Here is a 16,481-nt window from a genome sequence, read left to right on the forward strand (position 1 = left end):
GTTTAACTTCCTGAAAATAGGCAGGAAAAGAAGAGAGGGCTGTAGAATGCACAGAAAGTGGTTTGAGTGAGTTGGTAAATTACGGACTAGCTCAGCATCATAAAAAAGAATAAGCACTTCCAGTAGAATCATGTATATATCAATGATATGATCGGGAAAGGAGTAAAAGATATATCAACTTGCAGGTCAAGGCTTGAAAGTTAGAAAGGAATGGAGAAATACATTTGATATTTCTTGTATTTCCGTGACAAATATAATGGCAAGAAAAATCCACTATAATCAGGAGTGGGCTGCTGGGAGTTCTCAGGGATTCGGGACAGTGATGGGTTTCCATTTTTTTTTAGTACCGGTTTGCTCGTGCGCACTTGTTCGCTCGCACGACGCTTCTGCACATACACAGAAGCTTCTGTGCACACACAGAAGCATCTGGGCGGGTGAGCGGAGCCTCTCGCCACCGCTACTACCGGTTCGCCTGATCCGGGTCGAACCGGCAGCAACTCACCTCTGATTTGGGAGAACCTCTAGTTAAGATTCTGTGCAGTTCGGAGAACCCCCAAATCCCACTTCTGGCTGGCCTTGCCCACCCCACCATACCCCTCCCTGGAGTCCCCACGCAGCCCATTTTGGATGCAGGTAAGTGCAGGGTGCACACAGAGGTTCGGGGAGGGTGAAAAACAGGCCTACCAGAAATTCAGGAAGGCTGGAAATGGGCGAGTTGCCAGCCTCCAGAGCGCCTCTGGAGCCTGGGGAGGGTATTTTCACCCTCCCGGAGGCTCGAAGAAAGCCTCCGGAGCCCGGGGAGGGCAAAAACACCCCCCTCCTCCCTGGTGCAGAAAGCTGACTAGGCCACACCCACCATGGCCATGCCCACCCAGCAACCGGGCAGACAACCCCTTGCTAAAATTTTTGAAGCCCACCCTTGACTATAGTGGGATGAGTGTGAATTATCTGATTCCTGCAGGTCATTCTGTCCTGCAGAGTTGGCTTCTCCTGAGTGTGAAAGCAAGCATTGATGCTATCTTCTTCTTCTTCGAGAGTGCCTGGGCATGAATCAACATGGCAAAGGCAGCTCTTTCTACTTCTCACGTGTCCTTCTGTGTTTCTTCAGATTTGACACCTACAAACTCAAAAGCGAAAGCCTCCGCTTTGTGCAGTATTTGAACGCTGTGGAGGACGGCATGATCCTGTCGGTCGCGGTCAATGACGAAGGCTCCAAGAATTTGGATGACTCGGCCAGGAAAGCAATGACCAAACTGGGCAGCAAGCATTTCCTCCACCTTGGCTTTAGGTAGGAGCCTGTCCTCCCAGGTTTACAACACAAAGTCCTTATTGTGCTTTTCCTGGATCTAAAATAATTTCACTTTCCCCTCACCCTCTGCTCAAGTGTACAAACACCCCTCACAGTGATTTTCCCTCCTCTCCTCTTCCTTTTCACCCGAGAATATTTCAGAGGCCAAGGACACTGCTTGAGGTGGGTTTGGGCCGCACAGTTGGGTTGAAGGAATGCTTTGAAACTGAATCAATCGGTGCAAATTGGACTAATGACCTCAATTCAGAGTTAGAGTAGAAATACTCCATGCAGAAGGCCCCATGTTCAGTCCCTGAATATTTCCACAGGCTCTAAAATTCCTTCAAGATCTTGTAGAGTAGTTATGAGGCTCTACAAGAAAGCCATGGGTATCAATGCATCAAATGACTGTATACTTTGCCTCCCTAGGAATCCTGCTCTACCTGATGATTTGCAAGATTCTTTTAACTCAAAGATGGGAAGCAGGAAGTTCACACATTGCAAAAGACATCACTAACATGTAGCATCACCTTAGGTGCAGCTTATAGTGTCTTCAAGGTCTGCAGGGTCATTTTTTGGAGAACAGAAATTAGTGTGGTTGCATTTCGTAGTTTCTTTTGGAAAACCTGCCCAATTGTCCAAAACAGGATATAGTAGTTCTGCTGGAGTAGAAGCCCTTGTGCTGGGAAAGCTTAAAGGGAGTCGCTTTACCAGTTTCTGTAATGGTATGTGAGAATAACCTTCAGAAACAGGAAGAAGAGCCAGGGGGAAACAGCGAGATAATAAGAGGCAGCTGAGCCTGCAGAAGGAATGGGACCCTCCCTCATTTCTTGGGTTGTAAAGGTGACAGGGGGAGATGTGTACTTTTAGACTTGCAAGATTTGATTCATGTAACTTTATAGTAAAGTAGAATTGGTTCGTCTGGGCATGCTTCCAACCTGGACTACCTCACAGGCTGACCGTTTCCTTGTCACCATTTGGTGAGAGATGTATTTATTTTATTTATTTATTTAGTTTGTCAAACATGCATGAATTAATAGGTATAAGTATAAACATGGACATGAGCACAGGAAATGGGTACAAATAAATGGGGACAGTAGGACAGGGATGGTGGGCATGCTGGTGCGCTTATGCACGCCCCCTTTACGGACCTCTTAGGAATGGGGTGAGGTCAACATTAAACAGTTTAAGGTTGAAGTTGTGGGGGTTTGAGGCTGTAACAACAGAGTCGGGTAGAGCATTCCAGGCGTTGACCACTCTGTTGCTGAAGTCGTATTTTCTGCAATCAAGTTTGGAGTGGTTTCCCTTGAGTTTGTATTGATTGTTTGCCAGTGTATTATTGTGGTTGAAACTGAAGTAGTCACTGACAGGTAAAACATTGTAGCAGGTAATTTTGTGTATTATGCTTGGTCAGACTGTAGGCAGCATAGCTCCAGGTTGTCCAAGCCCAAAATTTCAAGCCTGGTAGCATAAGGGATTCTATTGTGAGCAGAGGAACAGAGTACTCTTCTGGTGAAATACCTCTGGACTTGTTCAATTGTATTAATGTCCGATATACAGTGTGGATTCCAGACATATATATACCATATTTTCGGAGTATAAGACGCACCTTTCACCCCCTAAAGAGGGTGAAAATTTGGGTGTGTCTTATACACTGAATATAGCCCCAACCACCCACCGACCCCAACCCTTTGGCCTCTGGCTCCCAGCAGTTTACCTCTTTGCAGCAAACCTGCGGAGGCTTCAATAGGCTATAGCAATCCCTGCAGCCTGAAACAGCTGATGATCGGGAGAAATTGAAAGTGAAACTTGCTGTTTCTCCATGAGGCAAATTGCTGGGAGGCAGAGGCAGATTTTTTTTTCTTGTGCTAATCAGTCTGTTTGCTGCAAGGAGGTAAGTCAACAACTATACATGCCTATAGAATGTTCCAATTATTACTTATTTTTTAAAGACTGCTTTATTATTCTAGACAATTTAACAAAATGAAGAAGCTTTTTAAAATAAATGCTTGATCTGAAGAGGCCCAGTGCTATTGGTTTTAAAAAGTGTTATTCTTTTAAATAGCAGAGAATAACTATACTTCCAGAAAGCACATCAATTTTAACAATATCTGTACAAGTATAGTCTGAAATATAACACTACAAACAGTATATATTGTCTATGCTGTTTGTTGCAAGGAGGCAAATTGATGGGAGGCAGAAGCAGATTTTTTCCCTTGTTTCCTCCCTAAAAGCTAGGTGCGTCTTATACCTCAGAGCGATTTATATTCTGAAAAATACGGTAGTTCATTCATTCATTCATTCATGTATAGTTCATTCTGCAGTAGGGTCTCAAAATTCTTAACCATAGAAATGTTGCCTTTTCCTTACGCAGACGGTGGTGAATCTCTGTTCTCACTCAATATGAAGCCACTTCTGGTGAGGTTCCACCAGAGTGCCAATTCCCTGTCCTTTTATTGTCCCTCTCCCCAAAAAACAAACTGCAGGAATTCTGATCCCCTCTGCCAACTTACACTCCGAAAGTTGAGTAATCTTGATTAAACCACCCGCCCTAAACTTCCCAGACTGGTCTTTTTGTTATGAGAAAAAATGAGCTGCAATCTTCGGGAAGCACTTACCTGGGAGTCAGCTGCCTTGCCTTTCTTATGAATAACCCTGGAGAGGGTTGCCTCACAAGCGTTGGGCTGTGGTTCCACACTTTGTTTTGGAGTTTTAATTGTGGGGTATGTGTGTATTTGTGATGTCCTGCCTTTTGTGGAGGTGGCATAAACAGCACTCCATTGTTTCCTCATAAATCCTCACCCTGCCAGGTAGTTTGGGATGAGAGCAAAACTGACCGGCCTGAAGTCACCCAGGGAGTTTCGGTGGCCAAGGGTGGACTTGAGCCTGGGCCTCCTACTCCATTGCTTTAGCCATTATACAACACTGCCTCTCTAGTGTGTGTGTTTTTTTAGAACGTATTCTTAGCTGATCTAGTTCTGTCAAGTATTTGTGGTTGGGTTTAATGTTTGCAGGCATGGAAGCAAATCTTCTCTCCCCGCCAGCCTTCTAGGAGGCTTGACATGCATTTTCTTCCACTTGTCCATCCCACTCCTCTGGACACGGTTTGTAGTCTTTCCAAATTCCTTTTCCGCATGGCCTGTCCAAATTCTATCCAGAAGCAGCTCTGGCTTCACATGGACAGAACTTTTTTTCTCTCTCTCCACCTCTCTCCCTGCTCAGAATAGCACTCCAAGCACTCCTCCTCCTCCTCCTCCTCCTGAGATTGCATTGCTCAGAATTGTTCTAATTAGACATCCCTCATCTTGGGCAGCCTTCGCCGTTTTTGATTGAAACCAAACCCGTGATTGCCGCTTGAGGAAAACGGCGCTCTTAATCCTGCCCAATATCTGTACCTTGAAGACAAAAAAATCTTGCCGCTCCAAGCAGTGGGACACATTCTCTTCCCGTCTGCCAATTTGTCAAGTGCAAACATATTTTTTCGCTTTGGGCCACTCTTAGTCTTTGCTGTAGCTCTGGGTTGCTGCCATGGTCCTCTTGCTGTGACTGCAGTGTGAGCTTAACCATTGGTGAACCCATCCTGCCCTTGGTGGTTTCAATTAGTGGTTTTTTCTCATTGGAAGGGGTGTAAGCCAGAGGTTCCCCAGGGCCCCCCCACCATTCCATGCACTTTCTCCCACTTTCTCTCCTCATCAATCCTTCCCTGTTCTCAGTCTCTGTCACTCTTTTTTTAAAAGTAACATGTAGTTCTCCGGCCAAATGGAGGAGAGCCAGCTGTGTACTTGTCAGCTGCCAGTTGCTTAATGATTGTCTGTCTTTACTGTCCAAGGCAGACAGTAAAAAATGGGTGGCTTGTGTCAATCAACTACTTATTGTGCATTTGGAGATGCCTTATGGAAGGCAACTATAAATAGAAGAACCTTTGACCAACTTTACTTGACCTAGCAATGAAAAAGGAGCATTTAAACTGTTGTGGATATAAAAGGAAGGTGAAGCTTCTCTACGTCAGACATTGATCCCAATGGCTAGGCAGTTGGCACCTCTGTCTGAATCCAAGGCAAATGTTAGGTGGGAAAGATCAGGCCCACATAAGGGACACGGTGGCTCAGTGGCTAAGACGCTGAGGTTGTCGATCAGAAAGGTCAGCAGTTCAGTGGTTTGAATCCCTGAGATATTGGAAGGCTGCTATCATGTCTCCCCTAGTCCTTCTTTCTATCAAACTAGACATACCCAGTTCCTGCAACCGTTCTTCATATGTTTTAGTCTCCAGTCCCCTAATCATCTTTGTTGCTCTTCTCTGCACTCTTTCTAGGGTCTCCACATCTTTTCTACACCGTGGTGACCAAAACTGAATGCAGTATTCCAAGTGTGGCCTTACCAAGGCATTATAAAGTGGCATTAATGTGATTTCAGTCTTGTTACTCTCATAGTAACAAGATAGACTTTGCCTCTTTTCTTTTCAGGCAGCATAGGGCAAAAATGGCCTCCTGACCTACTTTAAGGATGATGAACAAACAGCCAATTTGGAATCAAGCATGCAGCTTGTGGAATCCAGCACCATTCTAACCACACAGAGAAGCAAATTTAAATACGGCAATGATGGAACGTTCTATCAACATTATGCTCAATAATGTGTCCCTTTTAGTCTGATTTGTTTTAAACTTTTGAATCCCAGTTAGAATCCTGCAAGCTGTATTGAATTTCTTACCGGGCCCTTCTCATTTGGTAGTGACCAAGGCCATTAATTCATGAATTTGTTGCTTGGAACAGCAAGGCAAACTCTGGTAGAACAGAGAATTCCCAGTTCTTCTTGTTTATGTCTGGTTATTTACCCCCCACCCCAACCCCCCAATCTGTGTCCTCTTGCTCGTGTTCTTAGTGGCCTCTGCAACTGTCTGGTTTGAAACATTAATAGCAAAAAATAATATATTAAGAAGAAGAAGAAACCACATGGACATATTACTCATCGAGATTGCTAACTTTTCAGAGCTCCATGAGTTTAAGGCAGAGTTCTATTTATTAAAAACACAGGGAGAGAGACATATTTACTCAATCAGTAAAATGAATCTACCTATAAGTTCCCTCTTTGTATTCTGCTTTATTGATTTCCCTAGTCTTGATTCTTCCAGAGAGTGGAATTAACAGCCAGATATTTTCAGTTCATAGAAAGGCATTTCTAAGAATTCGGCACTTTTAATCTTTGCAAAAGCTAGTTCTTTATAGTTTGATTCCTGATGGGATTCCTCTGAAGAAGTTCTGAGAACTTTCTCATTCATAGCTGGAGCTTTGTCAACTTGGAAACGGGTGAATTTTATGCTGTAAGTAAGGCGTTTGCATGATGGGAATCTTAGATGTTGTAACTCTTTGCTTTGCTTCAAGCTGAAGGAAATAAATTCATTAAGCGACACAAAGATATTCTGGCTTTATAACGGTTCTTGGAAAATATATTTGTGTGTGAATAAGGGCAGAGGCACCATTAACTTTAGCCAGGTTGAAGTTAGCTATGCTTGGGAAGTCAAAAACACATTGCAACAGAAGGCAGTGGCAAACTACTTCCATCAAGCTGCCAGGAAAACAGCTGGATGCAGGCACCAGGAGTCTAGCTTCAGTCATGAACTTTAAAAAAATATATCTCAGAGTTTAGTATGTCTGGGGAGCTGAGAAAAAGAGAACAAAACAAGCCATATTCCAAAAAGATGCATGCATTTCTTACAAAGAAGTAATACTGAGTTTCTGTGTTGTAAGATGCATGCATTTCTTGCAAAAGAGTCATGCTAAGTTGCATGTTGTTGTTCTTTAATTCCCCAGGCATCCCTGGAGCTTCATTACAGTCAAAGGAAAACCTTTGTCATCTGTTGAAGATCATGTTGAATATCAAGGTAAACATCAATATTTAGCCATTAGAATAGTGGCAGCTAAGTTATATTGAGTGGCATTCTGGCATAAGGCATTTGGGCTACTTCAGCATTATTTGAGGCCAGGTCTTATGTTGTCTGGAATGGAGAACCTACATTGGTCTTCTCCGGCCTTGTTGTCTTTTTTAGTGGATGGGCTTCACTTCTCAAACTTCAGGCTGATCATTCTGAGAATGAAAGGCCTTAGTTTTTAAGCAGAGGAAGGATTATGCCACCATATTTCTTGAGTTTGTAGAGGCGCCAGAGCCAAAAAATCTAGGTTCCTTTCTCTGATTTTGAATCCTATCAGCTGAAGTCTCTCAGCCTCAACTTCTCTAGGTCGTCCAGGAGTCCCTTTGTAAGCTGTTCTGCAACCAGAACTTGAGAGACGTGGGAAAATTATAAGCAATTTATATTCCTTTCCCCCTTGTCATTCTGCAGAATTTGCAGGCTGACAATCAGTTTTGCTTAAGAGATGATATAAACAATTTGTGTCAATATTGAGCACTTGCCTTTAAAACTACGCAGGTCCCTTTCATATGTGTGCTCTAAATCCCCCAAAGGAACATTAAAAACTGAACCGTTGACAGCTTCTCCGTAATGAACTGCAGCTTTGGGGATTGCTGGGAAGTCCTTCTCTTGCTTCCCTTCCCTTTCGTTTTTTTTTTTTTTAATTTTAATTTTATTTTTTTGCAGGACGCAAAGGCTCAGCTCTTGCCAAAGTATTCAAATTGTTCCAAGCTGAAAACGGAGAACGTTTCAATGTGTCTTCAACCAGTGAATGGGTTAAAGGTGAGGCTTTTCTTGTTTGGAGGAAGTTTGCAATGCAGTTTTCAGTGCAGTTGGAGATATTCCTCAAACCCCAACATACAAACCATCAACCTCAGGCTGAACTACAACACCCAGCATCCCTCAGCATTGGCCCTGATGTGTGTAGATGCACAGCAACACAAGGACTTCAATTTCCATCTTTTTGGTCCCATAGTAGACAGGGGCATTGCAAGCTGTTTTGATGCTGCACAAAAGAACTGATAGCTTTGCTTCATCATAGCCAGGCCAGTGATTACACACTGACTGTAGGCAATAGCAATAGCACTTAGACCTTCATACTATTTCATATTGCTTTACAGCCCTCTTTAAGCAGTTTACAGAGTCAATATATTTTCCCCAACAGTCTGGGTCTTCATTTTATCAATCTTGGAAGGATGGAAGTCTGAATCAATCTTGAGCCAATCAGGATCAAACGCCTGGCTGTGGGCAGAGTTAGCCTGCAATACTGCACTGTGCCACCACGGCTCTTCATAGCAATAGCACGTAGACTTATGTATCACTTTACGGGGCTTTTACAGCCCTTGCTAAGAGCTTTACAGAGTCAGTCTCTTGCAATCTAGGTCCTCATTTTACCAATCTCAGAAGGATGGAAGGTTGAATCAACCTTGAGTCAGTCAGGATCGAACTGCTGGCAGTTGGCAGAGTTAGCCTGCAATGCTGCATTCTAACATTGTGCCAACGTGGTTCAGGCAGCCCTCCAGCACCCATTTGTAGCAGCCCCACAGAGAAAATCATTAAATTTGGAGATAAATTTAAAGATGGACACTAGCAATTGGCCTCAAGGCAAATTCCCTCTCTCTGTCTTATACTTAAATTAATTTCTCCCTCCAGATGCTCAAAACAGATACGCAGACCTCCAGATTCATCCAGTTTGCTTCTAATGGCATGATCACATCAGAGGTGGTATTCAGCAGGTTCTTCCCTGTTCTGGAGAAGCGGTAGCGGAAATTTTGAGTAGTTCGGAGAACCGGCAAATGCCACCTCTGGCTGGCCCCGCCCCATCTATTCTCTGCCTCCCGAGTCCCAGCTGATGGGGAGGAAATGGGGATTTTGCAGTAACCTTCCCCTGCCACGCCCACCAAACCAAACCACGCCCACCAAATCAAGCCATGCCACCAAGCCATGCCCACAAAATTTGAATCCCACCACTGGACCACATAGTCTTCTGCAGTCCTCCAGAAACTTGTGATGCTGCTCCAATCTCTCATAAATTGTCCTTTTTGGACCTATTAACCTTTGTCATTTTCTCATGGGAGCAAAATTTTGTGATTTGAGCATTTGAAATAAACATAAATTGAAGAAAATAACATCATTTATTGGATAAAACACTCATATTAATCTTTATTTAATTATGTTGTCATTGGAATCTCTGCGATATTATACCTTGAAATCTACCAGTAAACCATAAATGTTCCATCATGGGGCTATTTATTTTGGTTTTGCCACGGCTCTTCTTCTCCAGCCTTCCTTCAAAGGCCAAATATTTCCCGTGGAAAGATTGGTTTCTCCTTTCATCGCTAGTCTGATGTGCCTTGCGACACCTAACATCTGATGACCTAGAGAAAACACCAGGAGTGGGTAGCTTTTAAACAGATTTGCCAACATATTTTGGCACCGAGATTTAATGGAACAGCACATTTTTTCCGGCATTCGTTAAGATCTGTTTTGTCCAAAATGACCTTAATTTGAGTTGTTTCCTTTTTTACCCGCAGATGTTGAGTGGACTCAGTGGTATGAGAAGCCAAAAATATCAAAATCCAAAGATGGAGAAAGACTCTTAGACTTAAGAGCTGCTCACCCAGAAATCTGTGATCATCCTGTGGATCTCCAGGTATGTCATACGGAGTAATCATCCTCTGTCCTAGGGGCCTTCAAACATGGCAAAATTAAGACTTGTGGACTTCAACTCCCAGAATTCCCCAGGCAGCCATATTGAAGTTGAAGTTCACAAGTCTTAAAGGTGCCACGTTTACCTTAAAGTTGTTCTAACATTATACCTGTTTCCCATAATTTGTTTCTCTTTTGTATTGCAATTGATGGGAGCTTTGTTGTTGAAAGATTTTTGGCTAATAGATGGTGATCTCTCTCCAGATAGGAATGAGAGAGAAATTTGTACGGTTTGCAATTGAAATCAAATGTAATGAGGCATGAACGAATATGTGAAGCAAAACTTAAGCCTCATTTGAAAGTCACATTTTGCTGTTTCTCAACCCAATTCTCACTTTTCTTCTTAGAGAAACATCTCTAATATTCAAAACCTATATTGTCAGGAAAAGACGGTACTCAAATGCATATTGCTAGGGGAAATGTTTTACAAAACTCTCCCTGACAAAATTTCAAGTAAAAAAAATTACAGAAATGACCCCTTAAACACATACGTTAACTTTATTTTATTTTTTAAAAAAGTAGAATTCAACTTAATGGATCTGTGGGGGGGGGGGGAAATGAGAAATAGGAAGACATTAACAGCCACTGATCTGTACTTTCCACTTGGCATTACCTGCGGTTCCAATCATTGTGTAATAAAATGGAAAATGGAAGTAATTTCTTTTGAAGTTGATGGGACCTTTGTGCTTTTCAATGGACTGTCTTCTGCTCAGTATTGGCACAGTATATTGTTTTGCTCAGGTTGGTGTGAGATGAGTGGTGTAGAGCCAACATGAAAACATGTAAGAGTCATGGAGCCTAGCTTTTTGTGCCATGATTAAAATCTGCTGTTTCGGAATAATAGACTAACAGAATTGGAAGGGATCTTGGAGGTCTTCTAGTCCAACCCCCTGCTCAAGCAGGAGACAAATGACCATCTGAACTTTCCCCCTACAATATTTCATCCTACAGTTCAAGTACGAATGCTGCCTGTACACAGAACATAGAATAGTAGAGTTGGAAGGGACCTTGGAGGTCTTCTAGTCCAACCCCCTACTTGAGCAGGAGACACAATATCCTTTCAGACAAATGGCTGTCCAGTCTCTTTTTTGAAAGCTTTCAGTGATGGAACACCCACAACTTCTGAAGGCTAGCTAATCCATTGGTTGATTGCTCTCACCGTTAGGAAATTTCTCCTTAGTTCTAGGTTGCTTCTCTCCTTGGTTAGTTTCCATCCATTGCTCCTTATCTTGCTTTTTGGTGCTTTGGACAATAGGTTGATCCCCCTCGTTTGTATAGGAGCCCCTCAAATATTGGAATAGTGCTAGTCCTTCTTTTTCTAGACTAGCCATACCCAATTCCTGTAACCATTCTTCATATGTTGCAGCTTCCAGCCCTCTAATTGTTTTTGTTGCTCTTCTCTGCACTCTTTCCAAAGTCTCAACATCTTTTTTATGTTGTGCAAACACTTCCTTTACTCAAGCGACACTTTTAACTGTTGAACAACTCCCTCCCCCAAACTATTATTTAGAGAGAGAGAGGGAGGGAGAGAGGGGGGGGTAAATCTTCATTACATAACTAATTTTTAATAGAACGAGAAAGAAGGCAATGCAAGCAACATATGTGTTAGTCGGAGTCACTCATTAGATTTTGGCTGCCATGCCTGATATTGATAATCTCTCTGTTTTGAAAAGCCAACTAATTAAGAAAATTCCATTCTTCTGTCACGGATGGATCAGAAGCCACCGGGCTGCCAATCATAACAAATAATCCCACCGTAAACCATTTCATAATGATTTATCATCGTTTAAGAACGATGAGTCAAATAATCTGCTCTGTTCCAAAACCGCTCCAAAGTTTTCAGAGATTTCCGCGAAGAACTTGGCACCGCTTAATAAAGTAAAGCAAAATCTTTAATACACCCCTGAGGGATGACACTTGAAGGAAGAGATTTGCCTCAAGCCATCAAAAGAGCCGTGGCTCACGGATTATTTTCGTAGAGAGCAACCTGCTGCTTGTTATGTTGGACTCGCTCCTGGATAAACCTGGAATAGACTGTTATTCTGTCAAAATTGTTATTCTCCGCCTTCTTGCTGAGCTGTCTTCAGCACGTGGTTTTTAATCTAGGTGTCATTAGGCCTTTGAAACAAGTGGCAGCATGAAACAAAAAGATATTTCAGTCAATCAGGGCATTTGAGTCAAAAGATAGTTGAATCAACATCTATATTTTTTTTTAAAAAAAGAATTAGAGATAGTCCTCAAACTCTCAATCAGGGGATGGGGGGGGGGCTCAGTGGCTAAGATGCAGAGCTTGTCGATCAGAAAGGTCGGCAGTTTGGCGGTTTGAATCCCTAGCGCCGCGTTAACAGAGTGAGCTCCCGTTACGCGTCCCAGCTTCTGCCAACCTAGCAGTCCAAAAGCACGTAAAAAATGCAAGTAGAAAAATAAGAACCACCTTTGGTGGGAAGGCAACAGCATTCTGTGCGCCTTTGGCGGTTAGTCATGCCAGCCTCATGACCACCGAGACGTTTTGGGACAGGGCTGGCTCTTCGGCTTTGAATGGAGATGAGCACCACACATATGAAGAAATAACTGCATTGAATCTATCTATCTATATGTCTGTCTGCCTTTATGTCTTTGTCTGTATGTGTTTGTGTGTGTGTGTGTGTGCGTGTGTTCCAGCATAACTCTGGAACACCTCAAGCAATTTCAACCAAACGTGGTAAACAGATGGCTTACTCACTGGAAAAAAATACTGTGGGGTAAGACACCCCTAACCCCCATTGGGGGTGGTGGTGTTCTGTTTAGATGCAACCTGTTGTGCTGTACTGTCCTACTGGCTTCTACTGTACAGCACAATGGGGTTGCCATGGTAATGGCTTCACAGTACTCCACAAGGAAGTTCCCTCTTTTAAGGGGGAAAATCCAACATTAGAAATTACGTTTGGTCAGGACATTTCCCCCCCTATAAATAAATACCCGGGCAATGCCATATTGTCGGCTACTTATTTATAAAAATAATAAAGGCTGGATAAAAATCAAATCGATAAACAAAAGATAAAAGTATTAACAGCAGACATTTCTGTATCAACTTAAAATAGAAATCTTGCAATATACTGAAAGAGCCTAGGGCAATTAAGAGGCCTTTGGTTTGGGGTGAAAAACAGAAAAAGTCGGTGGCAGACATGTGTGTGTGTGTGTGTGTGTGTGTGTGTGTGTGTGTGTATTTGTGTTACAACCCCTGGTATGCCCAAATATGGGAGGGAGCTCACTACTCCCTCTTTCTGTCATTCGGCCCATCACAGAAAACCATCCAGGCAGAAAAACCATATTTTTTATTTTTAATGCACAAATACAACACACATACGCACACATATATAGTTCATATGTGTGTGTGTGTGTGTGTGTGTTGTATTTGTACTGATAAATAAATAAAGGGAGACTAGTATAGATCTATTTTGAGCTAATTAGCTCTCATCAGCTAGCCATACCCTTACTGGGATTTGAACCTGGGCTGTATTATATATTAGGCAGGAGTCTTAGCCACTAAGCCACAGGCTCTCTTCCTTATCAGATATATATATATATATATATATTTATTTCAGAAGATCATTTAGGGGCCATTTTAAGTGTAAGGAATTTGCCTTGGAATGTTCTAGAGCACAAAGCATCTAATGATGATCTTAAGATGGAGACATGGATGGGTTTTCCACAACTATGGTCCAAAGCCAAGAACTGCTTGATAGGCTCATATGATGACCTCAGACCTGGGGGACCCAGTGGAGATCATGGAAAATATGAATTCTGTGTTTGTAATGGTGCTTTGGGTTGTGCTCCGAGGTAGATTCCTCTTCTCGACTCATTGCAATGATTTAGATAAGAAGTTTACCGGGCAGAAAATGCTTGTTTTTCCTCCCTCTCACAAGTGTTGCTGAGCCTATAGTTCCAGTTGTTGTTGTACCAGCTGTTGCTCTTGATAATCATATGCTTGGCTATTATTGTGTTTGCTCCTCCCAGGCGGTCACACTTGAGGGAATGAAACTGGCAACTGAGGTCCTATACAAAAAAGGCCATGATTATAGGTTTTTCTGCCGCGGCCCAGAGCAGACGGAAAAAGGCTGTCATAACTACAGAGTGCGCTTCTTATGTGGCCAACCGGGTAGGTGACTCATTCTCAAAAGTTGAGCACACAGTATAACCGGGAGGAAACTATTCTGAAATTTGCTCTACTGGTCGATATGTTCTGAAGGCAGCAAGATTTTACTTCAGAGGCTTAAGTAGAAAAGCAGGTCTGTTTGGTTTTCTTTTTTTGCACGAGTCTAAAACTTTGGGGTTTCTGCAGCAGCTTCTGCCACACAAACGCTTTCCACGTCCAACTTCGCTTTGCATTCTCTGTACCATGTTGCTAGTCCTCATGCAGCTGTCCCAGCTGTTGAAGTAGAGAGCGTATAAGGCCTGACTCTAAAAGGATATGGAACGCGACAGAGTCCTAGGATGGCATAAAGGGCTGCACGCTAAGTGTGCGTTTGATTTTATTTTTTCTTTAGAAAAAAAAAAAACTGCAGACGGAAAGCAAGTACGGCAAGGTGAAATCTATGTTTCCCTGTCAGGCTAGCTTTCTACTTGCATGGAATATTTTCTTCTGGCATTTTATTTTATATGAATGGCACTCAATAGGCTACCCTCCATATAGAGGCTCTTTTGCCTCTTTAGGGTTTTGTCAAGGAGGTGGAATGGAAGATAGGGCAACTTCATGCTGTTTTCCATGATGATTAGAATAGAATAGAATAGAATAGAATAGAATAGAATAGAATTCTTTATTGGCCAAATGTAATTGGACACACAAGGAACGCTCTCAGTGTACATAAAGAAAAATGAAATAGAATACATTCATCAAGAATCATAAGATACAACACTTAGTGATAGTCTTAAGTTACTAATAAGCCATCAAATTATACTGGGAGACAAATACAACAATATAAATTTTAAAGATACAAGCAACTTGGTTATAACAATAAGTGGGAAGAGGTAGGTACTAGGAAGAACGAGGAGAATAATAATAGTAATGCAGACTTAGTAGGTAATATGACAGTGTTGAGAGACTTCTTAAAAACTCCCAACGTTGGAGCATTCACAACCTCTGGAGGCAAACTCTGTGTGTGTATAAATAACAATAATAACGACAACTTCCTGATTATAATCATCAGATCTATGTGGTAGATTGTAGCTACATAACAACAACGTAGGTACTACTTACTGTGCTTCCTGAATAAGAGGAAGGCACACAGATTTAGCTTGTGGTTGAGAACAGATGTCTTATCTTTCCAAAATCCTTGTTTTGTGAGTAAGAAACATGTTTGGGCCATGGAGAAATTGCAGAAGAAGCACCTGGGATGTTCCTGAGAGCTTCCTTCCCTCACCCACTTTCTTTCCCTTGTTGGCTTTTCAGCAAGACCCAAGCTTACCATGCAAGTAGATACCAACGTGAACAGCACAATCCTGAGGCTGGCTGACAATGTGCAGTCGTGGAAGGTGGGGGACAAGATCGTGGTGGCCAGCACTGACTACTCCATGCACCAAGCTGAAGAGTTTGAGATCTTGCCCTGCAGAGCCTGTAAGCCCAACGAAGTCAAAGTGGCAGGTAAGGCTGAATGACGTGCGATTTGAAGGAGATCTATTGTCCTGTGTTTGTCTGGGTATCTTTGGGGCTGAGAGTATTACTAAATATTAAGTTACATAACCGATCTCTTGTCCTCAACGGTACAATAGCAATAACACTTAGAGTTATATATCGCCCCATAGTGCTTTATAGCAGGGGTCCCCACCCCCCACCCCAGTCTGCAGACCAGAACTGGTCCACAGCATGCCAGAAACCAGTCCATGCAAACAAGTGAAGCCCCATCTGTGGGACGCAAGCAGCACACCAAACAATGTCCCCTCCGATCCACAGACAAACCTTTCTTCACAGAACCCGTCCGTGGTGGCCAAAAGGTTGGGGGCTGCTGCTTTACAGAGAATCAGCCTCTTGCCCCCAACAATCTGGGGTCCTCATTTTACCGACCTCAGAAAGATGGAAGGCTGAGTCAACCTTCAGCTGGTCAGGATTGAACTCCTGGCTGTGGGGAGAGTCAGCCTGCAATACAGGCAGTCACCAGGACTCACACTGATTCAAAGGAACATACCACACACACACACACACACACACCTCAGACAATCCTGCAAAAGGTAATCCTTTCTACCTTCCAGAATAGATGTGAAGTTATTCAGATAATTTAAGCAAGGCACTACATGCTCTACAATTGGACTCCTCCGTTGTGCTCATTATCTTGCCTTGCCTTCAGAAGTTGTGGCTGCTCTCTCATTGGAGGTTTTTAAGAAGAGTTTGGACAATCATCTGTCTGAAGTTGCATAGGATCTCCTGCTTGAGCAGCGGGTTGGATTAGAAGACTTTCAAGGTCCCTTCCAACTCCGATATTCTGTTATCATTGTTCTTCCTTTTCTTCGGCCCGTAAGCGAGCCCGTACGATTGTAGCTTATTCCAAAACCATATTTTAGGCACCTAGAGCTTTGACTGATCTGTCAAGTCAGTGGATTAATGCAGA

At 42.8% G+C, this 16,481-nt stretch overlaps 1 protein-coding gene across 1 annotated transcript in view; it reads left to right on the forward strand.

Annotated features, from left to right (window-relative positions):
• Window positions 1-16,481, forward strand: part of CEMIP (cell migration inducing hyaluronidase 1) — a 139,571-nt gene that overhangs the window by 82,518 nt on the left and 40,572 nt on the right. The window contains exons 6-11 of the mRNA XM_081964966.1: window positions 1,109-1,288; window positions 7,097-7,167; window positions 7,879-7,974; window positions 9,726-9,844; window positions 13,897-14,038; window positions 15,329-15,520. Coding sequence (XP_081821092.1) covers window positions 1,109-1,288; window positions 7,097-7,167; window positions 7,879-7,974; window positions 9,726-9,844; window positions 13,897-14,038; window positions 15,329-15,520 — 800 coding nt within the window. The remainder of the gene's footprint in view (window positions 1-1,108; window positions 1,289-7,096; window positions 7,168-7,878; window positions 7,975-9,725; window positions 9,845-13,896; window positions 14,039-15,328; window positions 15,521-16,481) is intronic.

The sequence above is a fragment of the Natrix helvetica genome (genome assembly GCF_964273705.1).
Source record: "Natrix helvetica genome assembly, chromosome: 12".
NCBI classification, from domain to species: Eukaryota; Metazoa; Chordata; class Lepidosauria; order Squamata; family Natricidae; genus Natrix; species Natrix helvetica.